The following is a 15,248-nucleotide window of genomic DNA, read 5'->3' as shown; positions in this document are numbered from 1 at the left end:
GCACGTGAAAGCTAATTGAGATGATAATATGTAAGTACAGCTTCACTTACAAGTGTCGGTTTTGAGCAGGCTGTTTGTGCTCCTGAAGTACTGCGGGTTCTCTATCACTGGGATCTTGGTCATGCCGATAATGACTGCATCGGGGCCCATCTCCGAGGAGGAGGGGGTGTTGCTGCCGTTGGAGACGTGGTGAAGAGGAGAGGCCGAGTCGTCGTCGTTACTGATCACTGAAGACGGTCCTAAGAGAGGAGAGAGAGGGGGAGAAACAACGCTCAGTTAAGGTTGTTACCACATTTTAAGCGTTCGTTTTGTTTTCTGTTTGTTAGCAATCGTTACGATGGAGAATAGAGGTCTTGCAAGTGAGATGGAAAGAGCGGAGCGTTTCGTGCTTATATTCTCAATTTTATAAAGACAGATACTTGAATTAATTAAGATGTTAATCAGTTAGTCGTAAAAATTGAAGAAAAGAGTGGTAGAGAGGGGAAGTTGAGCTGTAATCATTACTACTGATCACAAACGTCCCATCTGACGAAACAGGAGGAGATACACACACACACACACACACACACACACACATATACAGACAGACACACAGTATTAGATAGGTACTTAGTCATTGGAAGTTGTTTTCTTGGTTGACTGCTGGGTTATTTTTTCAGGTCAGGCTATAAACGCAGGATTTAATGATGAAGTAATAGAAAGAGAGAGATGAAAGTATATTTCTACAAAGCTGGAGGCTGACTGAAGGAATTAATGTATGCCTTCAAAAAGACAAACAGCAGTAATCTAGGAACCACTGTGGAGTAAAAATCAAAAGAAGGCAGGTCATCCAGCTTCGACTTTTTCTTAGTTTTTTATACTGCTGGCTGCTATCTGATGAAAAAATTTCTCCAGAAAATAAGCTTTTTCAGGACTAGAAGAATTCCTACTGTCAAAGTTATGTCCAGAGTTTTTTTTTTATTACTTAATGTTTAAAATTGGGTCAAGAAATGTACTTGCCCCATTGATGTGAATTTTCCTTCCAAATAAGAAAACACAAGATATAAAAAAATCGAGGTATGATGGCTTTTAATTCAATAACGCAACATGAAGTGAGACATGGAAAACAGGAGGAGAGGTGGGATGGCATGAGTCAGAAACTGAGCCCTACCCTGCAGTCACGATACATAATGTACCAGGCATTGCCAGGGGTACCCACTGCAGACAAATGGTTTGTTTTGGCAACAGAAGGGAGGTGTTATTAGTTCCTAATTAAGTGAGTGAATAGCAGTCCATGAGACTGAATCCATGTTCACAACTTGTCAGTTACGCCTCCATGACTTTGTTACTAATTTTCTGTGGCTCGGGTCGGGTGCCAAAGCAAACAATATCCGTCTCTTCCTCACACAGGATCCATCAGTTCATCACATCTGCACTCACACAGGCACATGCAGGCACACACACACACACACACACACACACAAGAAAAGCAAACCTGTATACACATACAATATGCGTACATAAACACAGGAGCACACAAGCTCTTCACCACTTTGACACACAAATGCGGTTTCCTTTGACCGTTAACCCCTAATTGTAACCTCAACCCTCACTGCTAAATGCCTAACCATTATCTAATTTTAACCCTAAATCTCCACACCTCCCCTGAGTAGTGTGTCTTGTGACAGCAAGCAGAAATATCCTCACAAGTGGGTATTTTTTTGTTAAATGCAGCAGAGTTCTGGTGCATTCTACCTTAATAGATAAAGGCGAAACAACAAAAGGAGTCAAAGAAACAAAGATAGAATCCAAGTATATAACCTCAGTATACAACCTGCCCTTGTGTGTGTGAGCGTGTGAGTGTGTGAGTGTGCTTCTGTCGTGATGTCCTGATGCTAAATGAGCTCACAAGGCTTGAAAGATGAGGAACATTTTCCAAAGTGGTGACATTTTGTCAGTCCTCCATTTCAAAAGGAGCTCTTTTAAATGGATGAATATAAATGGAGAGGCAGAGCTTAGCGGGTAAACACTCATACCGCTCTTGTTCATCCTCATTAAAAAACCACATCGTCAAGCAACCAAATACAAGTCCATGTTGTATTTTTGTTGGTCTGTGTTGATGTTAGTCGTACCGTGTCAACTGTTTCGCTGTCTCCACTCTCAACAGACCATAAAACGGTAGGAAAAATAACTTTGTAATGCTAACAGGGAAGATAGCTTTGTAATGGTAACACGCAATGCTAGTAAATCATGTGTATCGCTCACACACCTGCATGGCCTGTGGATATCTGCAGGGCTGAGGGCTCAAATTAAAATCAAGGGTGACAGTTAGGGTGAATGAATGTAAAATAAAACAAAACAAATGAATATATTTCGGTGGATTGTCCTCACAAGTAAATTAATACAAACTTGTGAGTGTGTTTTTGTGATTTTGTCGATCTCACGTGTGTCTAAATGTGTGTGTAGTATCACATACTTACTGTATGAAGTCTCCTCTGGTTGTAAGGGTGTGTATGCGGAAATGTGTGTGTGCGTGTGTGTGTAAGGATGTTTTTAAAGAGTTTAACTGGATGCTTCTATCTAGCCTTAGCCTTTCATCAGCTCTTCACTGTATGTCAGTTGAAAAATAACAAAACACCCAGAGACAAGTTAGAGCACAGGTCTGATCACAGAGGGGGAAGCACGGCTTTTGAAAAGGAGGCACACACACACACATTACACACAAACACACACACACACACACACACACACACACAGGCTGAAGACCTCAGCGAGTGCACATGAGCCCTCAAACAAAAACCAGGCACACACACTCATGTGTCCTCAAAGCCTCACAGCCACAGAGAGAGTCTTTCTCAAGACCCATCGACACGACACGAGAGCGGGCCTGGAAACATTGTATTATGGCTCGAGATTGATTTCCCACGAGGAGAGAATAGACGTATTCCCTCTCATGTTGTTGGTTCTGTGGTCAAAAGAGGCTGCTGAATAATAGCACCGGTTCCCATCGTTCATTTCCTCTGTCTCTGGCCTCATATCAGGCTCTAGTGCTGCTGACAGGACTTGAGAGAGAGGGGGAGGAACAGAGAGAGAGTTTGTTTTTGTGTGTGTGGTTGTGTGTGTGTGTGTGTGTGTGTGTGTGTGTGTGTGTGTGTGTGTGTGTGTGTGTGTGACTCGCGAGGCTTGAAGAGGCCTTGAGAGAGAAAAAGAATGAGAGTGAGAGGAAGAGAGAGAGAGAGAGCACAATGGTTTGTTTTTTGTGCGTGCAAGGTTTTATGTGCTGCGCATACGTGTGTGTCCGTGTGTGTGTGTGTGTGTGTGTGTGTGTGTGTGTGTTGGGTTGAGGGCTGAGAGGTCTTTAGGCAGCGTCATTCTGTGTCTAGGACCGGACCTGTGCGGTAACTTGTCTCTGTCATTGAAAGGATACTAGAGGGATGAAGGGCGATGAATGGATGAACACGAAGCAACCAACTACGCTCTTAAACTACCAAATATCAAGGACTTTTTTACCGTAGAAGTTTGGGATAAAATCTAAAAAATTCTTGGAGGCTTTATGCAACTTTCTTCACCTAATATAACTCAAAACAGAGCCTTTTTTTAACACACATTACAAATGTGAAGAAACCTTTTACAATTTCAAAATACATTGAAAAATCAAACATCACATTCATGGAGACCTTCACTAAAGCTGTGGTTAGCCAATCAAAAGAAGTAGCCTTACAGTTTGTGCTAGTCCTCTAAGCTTAGACAGATTTTTATTTGTAACCATCAATAAAACTCTTCCAAAAATCTTGACTGAAATGTTTAAGATCAAGGGAATAACGTGAATTCTCCTTATTTTCATTACAATCTCTATGGCCACAGTAGAAAGTTGAAATAGTCAGTTTCTATCCGAGTCCCACCGCCACGAACGTTGTACACAGCTGCTCTTTTATTCAGCGCTGCAAATATGTTGAGTGGTGTCACCGCTGACAGCCTCTCCTCTCCCTGCGGGTGAGACTGAAGCAGCATCACATACGGGTTTGTTAGCATTTAATAAGGGGCACGATGGGGACATAAAAGCACTGTTTTCTCAAAATTTTCCACTAAAACTAGTGGTAAATAAGGGACGGGTGCATGTCATATTCTGTTGTTAACAAGGCAGGTGCCATCCCTTTCTTTTCTACGTCTAAACTGTATCAGCACTATTAAATGGGAGACAGCCATTTTGGATCCTCAGAACTGACACTCCTCAGCTGCAGTCCTTTTAAAGAGGGGATGGTTTTCTAATTTCTCTGGTCGGAGAACTTTACATTCTGTATTGAGTAAAAGAAGCGTTCAGTTTAGGGCTGTTCAAGTTATCATGGCTGGGAATGTAATTACTGCAGAACTTCAGTGTTTACCACATTGAGTTTATCTTAAGATAACAAAAGAAAAAAAAAACAGGACAAAACAAGGCCACGGGTTATTGTCTGTCAGCGTGCGTGTGTGTTTGTGTTGGAAGGGGCTAAAGATCATTAGCAGAGAGAGGTCCCAGGGTCAGATCGTTATAAATACTGTTTAGCCAAGGGGCAAGAGAGAGAGAGAGAGAGAGAGAGAGAGAGAGAGGTGGCAGCAGGTCCGCTGGGAGTCATTTGGTAAAGAGAGGGGATGAAAGGATGTAGAGATGGGGGGAGGATGGAAGAGAGAGAGAGATGGGGGGGAGAGGTGAAGGTATAAGTGGGGTCAGGTCTTGACCCAACACCGTTAATAGACATGGAACTGATGTTGGAGGCTGGAGCTCAGTCGTCTGGAGGGGAGCAGCCTGGGTCTGCAGAACAGTCAATAAAATACATGGCTTGTTTTCAGAGTCTGGGTCAGGACCTGGAGCTGGTGGCAGGAGGATTAGCACTAGAGCCGCCAGTGTGCCGTTGTTTTTCCAATGTATAGAGCTTTGTTCAAATAGACAAATACACTGCGTTGTGTTTGTTTACATTTTTGAGCATAGTCAATGCAGTAAAATGTACGTGGTGAAATTGATTTGTTGTTCAAGGCTGTTGGCTGTATAATAGAAACTTAATTGCTGTAATTTTCTGTTCTGGAAAAGTATTCACTTGGTTAGATTGCTAAAGCATTTCTAACTACCAGCAGTGAAATGTAGCTGATACTCCTCGTTCCACCAGTGTTTGTCAGATGAGAAGCTGAGCCGGGGGACAGAGCAGGAGTTGGGGACTGAAAGTCAAATCAACTATAAAACTAACTGCAACACAAAGCTGAAGCATACTGCAGGCATTTTTAGAGCAGTTGTAAGGGATGGGTGCCGAAATTCGGTACATTAGAGATACCGACCGTATTTTTCTGGTGCCGATTACTACCGAATAAAGGCTTTGAAAAATACGGCATCAATTTATGGTTTGATGACGTTAAATAATGAACACACAATGCGCTGATTCGTTTCTGTGCTCTTAAGTCAAAAGTCCAAGACACGAACAAACGGTCTAAAGTTTCGTTCTATTATCAGAAAGCAGGTGACGACAGCAAAATGTAACACTTGCAAAAGTGTGGCTTGTAAGCCAGGCTGTACGTCGAATTTATGAAAACATTTGCAAACGCACAGAATCAACTTGAATCAATGTACAGTCTTCGACCGCATTAGAGTGGGGACATTAACAGGACAGGTATTGACAGGTATTGATGGAGTAACACGAAGCTAGAATAATGTGATTGCTACTCAACTGTTAACACAACCTTCTTAGCTGCTAGTGAGCATGCCAGCTTGATATGGTTGTAAATTAATCAAATAATGTTTTATTAGCATGTCAGGTTAGAGAAGAAGGCAGAAGAACAGGGACCCAACATGAGGGAAACACTGCAGCTGAAAGTTCACTTTCTCGCATATGTTGTTTACACTGAAAGTTATCCTTAATTTCAGTATGGGGCACTTTAACAAAAACAGAAAAATCAGTTATTCCACTCCACTGCACTACTATATGTTTACAGTTATAGTAATGAATCACTATTCCTGTTTTTGACATTTAATGCAAGACTAATTCTGCATTTAAATGATATGTGAAATTGGAATTTATTATATTAAGTACCAAAAAAAGTACCAAAGTGGTACTGGAATAAGGAAGCGGGATCCGAACCGAAACTGAAAAAAATTCAATCGATACCCAACCCTAGATGTAAGGAGATGGGAGAGCATGAGTGGATGATACAAGATAAAGGTTACGAGCCAGACACAGTGTTACGGTGTTGTGCGTACACGGTGTACACCTCAGCCTGCTGATCCACCTGGGCAGCCCATTCTTTAGGTCTTTAAGTTGCTGCTGTTACACCGGTGTTGTTGTGGGAGCCTGAGGGTTTGGGATCTGGAGTGGAGCTGGAGTTTTATGGCAGGGCCTGTGCTGGGGCTGGAGTTAAAACAATGATTCTGTGAGTGACTGTATTGATCTCTCTTAGGCTCTCTGGGTACACCTCAGACAAACTGAAGCCATTTACTGCTGCGCGTTGCCCAGGGCGATGGATGTAGAGGGGCTATTATGGGATTTAAGGACATCACGGCCTGTCAGTCAGTCTGTTAAAACAGCTCGGTTGTCTTATGCCCAGGGAAGAGCAGCGGGAAGAGTTGTTAGCAGATAATAGTGGATTTCAAGATTCAAGATTACTTTATTGGCTTTATTCGGTGAGGTCAGAGCACAAGAGTGGTCGCAGTGCCGAAATATGGAGTCCAAGTACACTTCAGCAGCGATGACGGACACCAGCCATCCTCCAGTTACAAGTTCACAAGAGGAACAGACTGTCCGGTTGATGCCAAGGGATTGAACCCGCAGCCTTGCAGTCATTGGTTGGCCTCCGTACTTGTAGCCATTTGGTGCCATTTGCTCCCACCATCTTGCCTCTCCTGTTGCCTGAATGTCAAGTACCACGGCAGAAACAGCTCTCTTCTTGCGATATCCTTGACTATCCGACGTGTGCCGACGCAGAAACCTTCACCGCCATATGATATAATTTGCCTGTTGACGGAAAATAACTGACTACAAATCAAAAAGTCAATCTGAATTCCCTTTCCTCCCAACTTCTTAAACAAGCGGTGAGTGTTAATTTGCAGGTTTCAATCGCACAGGCTTCAGGGCAGAGACGAGCGTCCTGCCACTGTTGACCCCAAAGGCCCCTCCAACCCTTTAGGGCATGCACACACACACACACACACACACACACACACACACACACAAACATAAACGCAAATACAAACACACATATAGACTGGCCCACACAAACATGTATGAGCAGACTTCTGCGCACATGTTCACACAAGCACATGCACGGACACACATGCCACACACGCGCACATACACACACACACGCACGTGCACCTACACACACACACACACACATACGCACCAAAAACACACACACACACACACACAGCACTGGTAACATGAACCCCGTGGTCTCTAAACACTGCTATCAACCCGCTGAACACAGGAAGTCATCTATCGATCCAGAGGAAGAGGGATGAAGGGAAGCAGGGGAGAGAGACAGAGAGGGGAGGATGGAGAGAAGGCAAAACGGAGAGGACGTTTAAAGGGAAAGGGAAAGAAGAGTGGCAGATTTACTGAGAGTGGTTGACTAAAGGAGTGAAGGATGAGGAGAGAGACAAAAAGAGCAGAGTAAGAGGAAATGATATGCAGATGAGATTGTGAGACTGGGCAGAGAAATGGTTTTTAAACATTTTCCCCCGGGGGCCATGACAATTTCTCTTAGGATCCAAACTGATTTTGCAACCAATTGCGAGGGCTCATCTAACATCGTGTATGACATTTTGTAGGCTATTAACCTATCAGCCTATACAGTGTTTTGCTCTGCCTATCTTACATTGCAGGGACATGGGGTTAGTCCGGCAGCATATTATAGCAAGTAGCTTTGGAATAAATGTCTAATGTCCCCCCCAAAAAAATGGATCCCTGCCCAGTCTCTGAAAAAACACAAAGACAGGCAAAAATGGAAGGAGGCACAGAAAAAGGACGGTGAAGGATGGTGGAATGCAAAGAAAGAAAGAAAGAAAAATGTGGTAAAGGCAAACATAATGAAGGTTAAGCGATAAATAAAGCAACAAATTGAGGAGAAACAATGGAAAATAGGATGAGGAGGAGATATGACGAGGCGTGGATGGAGGGAGGAGGGCTAATGTAGGAGGAAGGGCAGAGAAATAGAAGAATGGATGGATGGGTAGGATTTCCTCTACACTGCAGTTAGGTAAGTGGCAGTCAAGTCAGAGAATCCGTATGAATGTGCCTGTACAAGCCAAATCCTCCTCTTTGGCCTAATGCAGAAGCCTATCACATTCCCTTATCTCTCTACCAACACCCCCACCGGTAAAAATAGACATTTCCTCTCCTCTCTCGCTCTCTCTCTCTCTCTCTCTCTCTCTCTCTCTCTCTGTCTCTGTGTCTGTCTGTCTGTCTGTCTCGCTTTGGGTATCTCCTTTCTCATCTCTATACATGTATCCACCTCTTCCAACCGCCTGGCTTTCTTTCGTCATCCTCTTGTTTTTCCCCCCGCACCCCCCCCCCCCCCCCCCCCATCTCTCTCTCTCTTTCTTTCTATCTCAGTCCGATCCTTTCTATTTTTAATATTCAACCCACATTCACCTTCTCATATGACACACCAGGAGACCGGTTCCTTCTACTTAAAGCACACTGAGCTGGTCAGAGACGGGGGAGAAGAAGGAGAGAGGGGAGGGAGAGAGGAATGAAAAAGGACGGTGTGTTGTGTTCCCTCCGTATATCAATTCAGCAACGCTGGGCCATCAAGGACAGAAGGAGGAAGAATGCCATGAAAGTGTCCGTTCAATGTGGAGAATTGCTTCAATTATAATAAAGTACCCAAATAATAACGTTTAAAGCAGTCATTCAAACAGTTGAGACGTCACATTACATTCATCGAATTAACAGTGATGCAAATTAAGCTCCTATTTAAGTTTGCAATGTGGCATCTAATTGTCCTATAAATGCAAACGAATGGCTGTAAACAAGATGACAGAGTGTTCGCTCTGTTTTTAGATTAGATTAGATTACTTTACTGTCTGTTTCCGCAAATTTGTCTTCGGTAAAAGTGCATATGTGCTCATGCAGATGACAGTATGGAGATGGGTAGGCTTTTGAATTTGGATGGCCAGTTACACAATTACACTATTATTCTAAAGCAAATGTCCCTGAGTCTGACATCAAGACAACTGTGTCTCAATAACCAAAACCATAACTACACAGAAAAATAAAGGTGCAAACTGGAACTGAACATGGTTCTTCGGAGTGATGCCATAGAAGAACCATTCCTGGCTCAAAAACCTTTTAAGATTCTTAATCCTTAGTTATTGGATGATGGGTGATGGCATAAATGTGGATGTGACGGCCAATAAATCAAGAGATAGGCAAATACCTCCACAGTATATATTGTGCAATTGCAAATGAGGCTATACAAGGGCAGATAAACAAAAACACAATGCAGGTGTCTAAGCAAAGGAGTGCAGAAATGGTTCTTTAAAGTCTGAAAGGTTCTTTGTGGAATCAGGTTCCACACAGATGGTTCTTCTATGGCAGCACTCTGAAGAACCATTTTCAGTTTTCCAGTTCGCACCTTTACTTTTCTGTGTGTATGAGTTAAGATGGTTTCTAATTGGACCAACATCTTAACCCTACCTGCATTACCAAACCCTAGATCTTAACCCGACTTCTTAAACCTGCCAACACTAGCAAGTTATCTCACCAAAAAAAAAAAAACACTGGATCTCTACCATAACCAAGCTTATCCAAAGTAACTTGTACCTATCAACTCGTATCTTCCTAGACTAAAGCATACTATTTCCATGAGTAGGCCTATAAAAGTAGCCAGATGAGTATTAGAGGTGAAAAATGGCTGTAAAACAAGTGGAAGGGGAAGATCGGTCTTTAAAGAGAGGCAGGAGCGACAGTGACAGTGACAGTAAAGCTTCACTAGATTACCCGCTCTTAAAAGTGTTAAAAACGTCCTCTCAGTCGTGTTCTGAAAAAGGAAAAGCCTTGATGACTTGAAACATTATTGCCGCTTGCTGTTAAGAGATGGGAAGAGCCAGAGAGACGGAGAAGGGAGGACTCAGAAAGAAAGCATGACTTAAAGAAGAGAGGAGGGACACGAGGAAGAAGGATTTGGACACGTCCTTGATTTCAAAGACAGAGTGGCCACAGATGTTAGGTTTCATTTATTGTGTCTGATTGAGGCTTTTGTGCAGAAAAATAAAGAAACACTCAAGAAGAGATACGCACTGGCACACACACACACACACACACACACACACACACACACACACACACACACACACCTACAACTTGTACCTTTAGATGAAAAAGACACATTTACACAAGGGACACCAATGAATGATTCCTTTTATTGAAAATATCCCCTGCCTTTCTTCTGAAGAAGGAAGTAATACCTTTTTCAAATGAGCCTTTCAAGCAATTATACAGAACAGCCTCTTGAACATAGCTTTGAAGCCACAATACACAATTTATGGAAGAGGATCATGACCAACAACTCCTAGTCATGTAGGTAATTTTCTTGCTGAGCTTAGCCTCTGTGCTGTGGGTGTATGATATGACCTATAACAAGATAACACTTGTGTTTTCTATACTGGCAATGGAGAGGTATGAAGGTTGTCATTGTGCAATTACTTAAGATGTATTGCTTCTTTAAACTGCAGAGTGAGCCTTTAGGGACTGGGGAAGTAGCTTTTTTTGAACAAGTCAAATGAAAAATACACCAATGAGGTACCGTAATGTATGTCTGTCACAACCACACAAATGTAAAACAGGCACTTGATACTGGATAGTTCAGCTATAAAACAATAATATTGCATATCTGAATGTACAAAGGACATAAAAAATAACATTGATGGGCAAATAAAACAAACATAAAAGGACATTCACTTCCAGTTAAAAAAACGTATTTGACTCTATTGTCATATTTCCCAGTGTTAGAATTTTTCAATCTCTAGCTCATACATTTTCACAACATTTTCAAAACATCTAAAGGATGTCATTTACAATGGTCAAGCATAAAATATGTACAAATATGTGCAAACATTTTAAGCAATTCAACCCTAGGGAAAGCCTGGCATCCTGCTTTACAGTAGAAACTGTAACATTTTCTATGAAAAGAACTCATAACTTCCTAACTGCAATGAGCTGTATTGTGCTGTATTTATTTACTTGTGCAGAGGAACCTTGGTTATCCAAACCCCGTGACAGCGAAGGTCACTTAGAAGCTGAAATGTTCAGGTTGTTGAAAAACAGTGAAATACACGACCAAAGTTTGTTGCATTACGGACCAAATATTTCTCATTTGCAACTCCCAGCGAAGGAAATCCTGATTATAGCCAATGAATAGAAATGGGCTTCATATAGTTTCTTGTTTTTATTTCCCGGAGCCCATATTTTCATAACATTTTTTACGGTATTTCATATTTTCAGGACACAAACTGATTTTACGGGCTAACTGCTAAGAGGAGAAATTCAGCAGCAGATGAGGATCAGTTCATCTCTAGGAACTAAGGTGTGTCCTTCAATTATCAAGCCGCTGACACACTGTGCATACTCCCACAATCACTCAACACTGTTGCAAAAAGTTGTTCCCCTCTTTAAGTCAGACCCCTTTTAACCCTAGATCCTTAAACAACTATTGCTCTATCTCTGCCCTTCCCTGTTTTTCAAAGAGTCTTGGAAACCTGGAGCACAGGCGTCTGAACGCTCATTCCATTCTGTATAATTATCAATACAAGTTTAGACGTCGGACATAAACTAAATGTACAATTGAGGCTCAATTCTGTTGTTGAGGAAGAGAGATTATGTGCTGTATGTGAACTGGCTGTTGTTGAAGATGAATTTCACTTTTTGTTTTACTGTATGATGAACTAAGACTGCCTTTATTTGAGAAGAAGCCTGAGCTGTTCTGGTCTGGAGATGAGGTAAAGATGGAATGATTATTCAGAGAGGAAATATTTAGTGTAGCGAATTTCATTTGGAAAGCGTGGAAATTGATAAGTGATAAGCTGTATCTATATTCTTGATGCTCTGATGAAGGTGTAATACTGAGGCGCATTAGCAGTCATGGCCAAAAAATAAATTGGTGAAAATAAGGTGACGTCTTTTTTGTTATATTCTTTTCTATTATTATATTGTGTGCTGCTTTCTTTCAACTCGAACTCTGATCATTGAAGTCCAGCACCCAGCTACAAAGTAGCCTTTTGGAAGAAGCGCACCTGTTTCTATTTTGTATTTGATAAGCTGTATGTTTAAAGGCAAAGTATGTTCATGTTTATTGCAATGTAAAAGACGATTAGCTGTATGGACTTGCAGCCTGTTCTGTTGTAGCAACATGACTTACTTTAGAATGTATGACTTCTATTTGTATGTTTTGATTGTTATTTGTTTCTGGTTCTTTTTGTTTGTTGAAGGTGATGATGTCTTTGTGTCTTGTAAGCCCATACAGGCTGGGCACCATGTGGTGTATGACACAATAATAAAATCATTGAATCAAAACAATGTGCAAACTATGAGGGACACTTACTCTTTTCATTAAGTACACTGATGAGGTGAATCCAGGTAAGAGTCATTATCCCTTATTGATTTCCCTTGTTAAATCTACACCAATCACAAAGGAGGAGATAAAGATAAAGAGATAAAGATAAAGAGAAGCAGATGAGTTTGAGGGTTTTTAAGATTCGAGGCAAGTGAGATGTGGATTGTGCAAAAGGGACTGCAGCTCAATATGAGGAAGACGTCCCGAATGTTTTGTATATTCAGAGTATGTCGTCTGGTAGTCGCTTTTATCCAAATCGCCTTACAAAGAGAACTATTCCACCAATAAAGCTGTCCTCCAGCTGGGTGATAAAATCCATTTTGCACAACAACAAAAAAATGAATACACTCTTGGAATATTTCTGCACTGAACAAAAGCGTTTGTCACTGTTAATCATCATGTTATTCTACTATAGAAACTATCGCACAACAGTTGTCATGGACTTCACAAATCACAATTGTATTCGTTGCTGATAGATGGACAGTGATTAGGGCAATGATGACAAGCGGTGTGCGAAAATCAGTTTTCTGGTTCATCAGCGACGTCTTACAACACTCTATTATGATTTGATTTGTCCATACCTCCCAGCACTGCTTGAGTTTCTACATTAACAACTAATTTCCTCTCAATTTACGTTATATAGGAGATTTTTTACGTTAGTCCCGTTCAGTAGCTGGACTGAACATTCAGGTCCACACGTCTGTCAATTAACTATTCTGTCCTTCCTCAACATACAGTAAATATACAGTATATCAAGCACATATTTCTATTTATAAACCAGACACTAATAAGCTGCACCTTCCCAGATATAGAGGCTCTCGACTGTGGAATAATTACTTTCACATCATGAAGCTATACCTCTCTCCACAATTTCATATACAGACTGAGAGCCTGTTTTTCCCTCAATAATACAAAAGGTACACTCTCTCTCTCTCTCTCTGTCTCTCTCTCTCCCTCTGTCTCTCTTTCTCTCTCTCTCTCTCTCTCTCTCTCTCTCTGGACGCACACGCACACCTTCCCACTCACTAACACACTTTCACTTTTATCATTAATTGCATCAGGGCTATTTTAATTGGTTTTATTTCCCCGTATTTGTTATTTATGCATTATGTTGTTTTTGTACTATTCTTCCCCTTGATGAGTTTTTTGATGTCATTTGGTTTCTGTTGCCCGATTCACCCTCTGTCAGCTTGATTATTTTTCCTCATTTCTTTTCTTCAAAGCGCCCAAAGGGGATCATAGTTTACATTTCTTTTTTTTCTTTTCGGTTTAACTGTTTTTTATCTTTTCTATGGATGAGAAAGGAAACTAACCCTACAAACTAAGACTACTGTGAACGTTCATCCAAACACATTTTCCCTATTGCTCTGCTGCTGCTATGGGACCATAATATATAGCTTCATATTAATTTATAGTTTCCCAGGCAAATTTCTTAAGAATAGCTTGCAGACTGATCATCATACTTTGGGTGTTGACCTATTCTCTTACAAACACTGCATTACAACATATTTTCACAGAAATAATTGAAGCCTTTAGATGAAAAAGCATATCCAGTAGGTCCATTTTGAACAACCAACAATACCGCTGTATGGTCAATGAATACTACTTGGAATGTTAATTTTATACGTCAGTGAAAGTGCACAGCCTCTACTTTCTTTATTATTAATGGATGCAGAGGCTACTCTTTAGATAATGAGATTTGAAAGCATAAGCCGTCTGAAAAACTTACAGTGGTTGTTCTTCTGAGCGATTCAGATTTAATTTGGTGACCGGTTCAGCTGTCCGGGGGTCGGATAAACAAGGTTCTATTATACTGTGTTGTCCTGCAAAAATCCTCCTACACCAGGGGAAGTGTCTGGGTTTGACCCTGCAACCCTCTTAATCAAATATTCCCCGTACATCTAGCCTGACCTCAAACTCCAACGCTGCCCTTGTGCGTGTGTGTGTGTGTGTGTGTGTGTGTGTGTGTGTGTGCGTGTGTGTGTGTAAGCGCCCCTGCATCCTGACTTGACATGTGCACATATAGGTAGTAAAATGTGCACTTAGGCATTTACATGTGCATACGATCATTTATTTATGCTTGCACATGTGGTTTTAAGCATTTATCTGTCTCCATAATGTTAACGACACTGGGATGTGCAGCATCATATCTTATTGTGTAAGTAGATCTGAAACTGCATGAGTTGGTGTGCGAAAAAGTGCTTATTGATACATATTTTTGTCCAATGAGGCTCAAGACTTAAGGTGTTCCATATATGGATCTTTGTTTTTATGTATACTGTATTTTATGTATATTTTCTGTATCTTAACTGTCGCAGTGTGGTTAAGCATGTGCACATGTATGCTGAGTGGTTGTGCATGCATGTATGCATGTGGGTGGGAGGGATCCAATGATTAATTCAACACAGACACTTGTATGTGATTTTGTGTGTGCATGTGTGTGTGTGTGCGTGTGTGTGTGTGTGTGTGTGTGTGTGTGGAGGGGGAGGGGTGGGGGTGGGGGCTCTCTGGACAATAGAGTGTCTAGACACCATACACAGTGCTTCCACTATATGCCAACATGTTGCACTACATCCCTTGTTCTCAAATCGGTATCCACCATAAAAAATCACCACATGAATGATGAGTTACTGACGAGGTGCATGTTGCCTAATCAGTGAGTGACAAGGCATACCATCTTGCACATTTTACATTCT

At 41.5% G+C, this 15,248-nt stretch overlaps 1 protein-coding gene across 8 annotated transcripts in view; it reads right to left on the bottom strand.

The window, feature by feature from the left end:
- ntrk2a (neurotrophic tyrosine kinase, receptor, type 2a) overlaps positions 1–15,248 on the bottom strand; it is a 77,151-nt gene that overhangs the window by 24,279 nt on the left and 37,624 nt on the right. For all 8 annotated transcript variants that reach the window (XM_078285133.1, XM_078285136.1, XM_078285132.1 and 5 more), the window contains one exon: positions 51–239. In XM_078285133.1, coding sequence (XP_078141259.1) covers positions 51–239 — 189 coding nt within the window. The remainder of the gene's footprint in view (positions 1–50; positions 240–15,248) is intronic.

This window comes from Centroberyx gerrardi, chromosome 8, assembly GCF_048128805.1.
Source record: "Centroberyx gerrardi isolate f3 chromosome 8, fCenGer3.hap1.cur.20231027, whole genome shotgun sequence".
Lineage (NCBI taxonomy): Eukaryota > Metazoa > Chordata > Actinopteri > Beryciformes > Berycidae > Centroberyx > Centroberyx gerrardi.
This window is presented reverse-complemented; position numbering and strand designations above follow the sequence as displayed.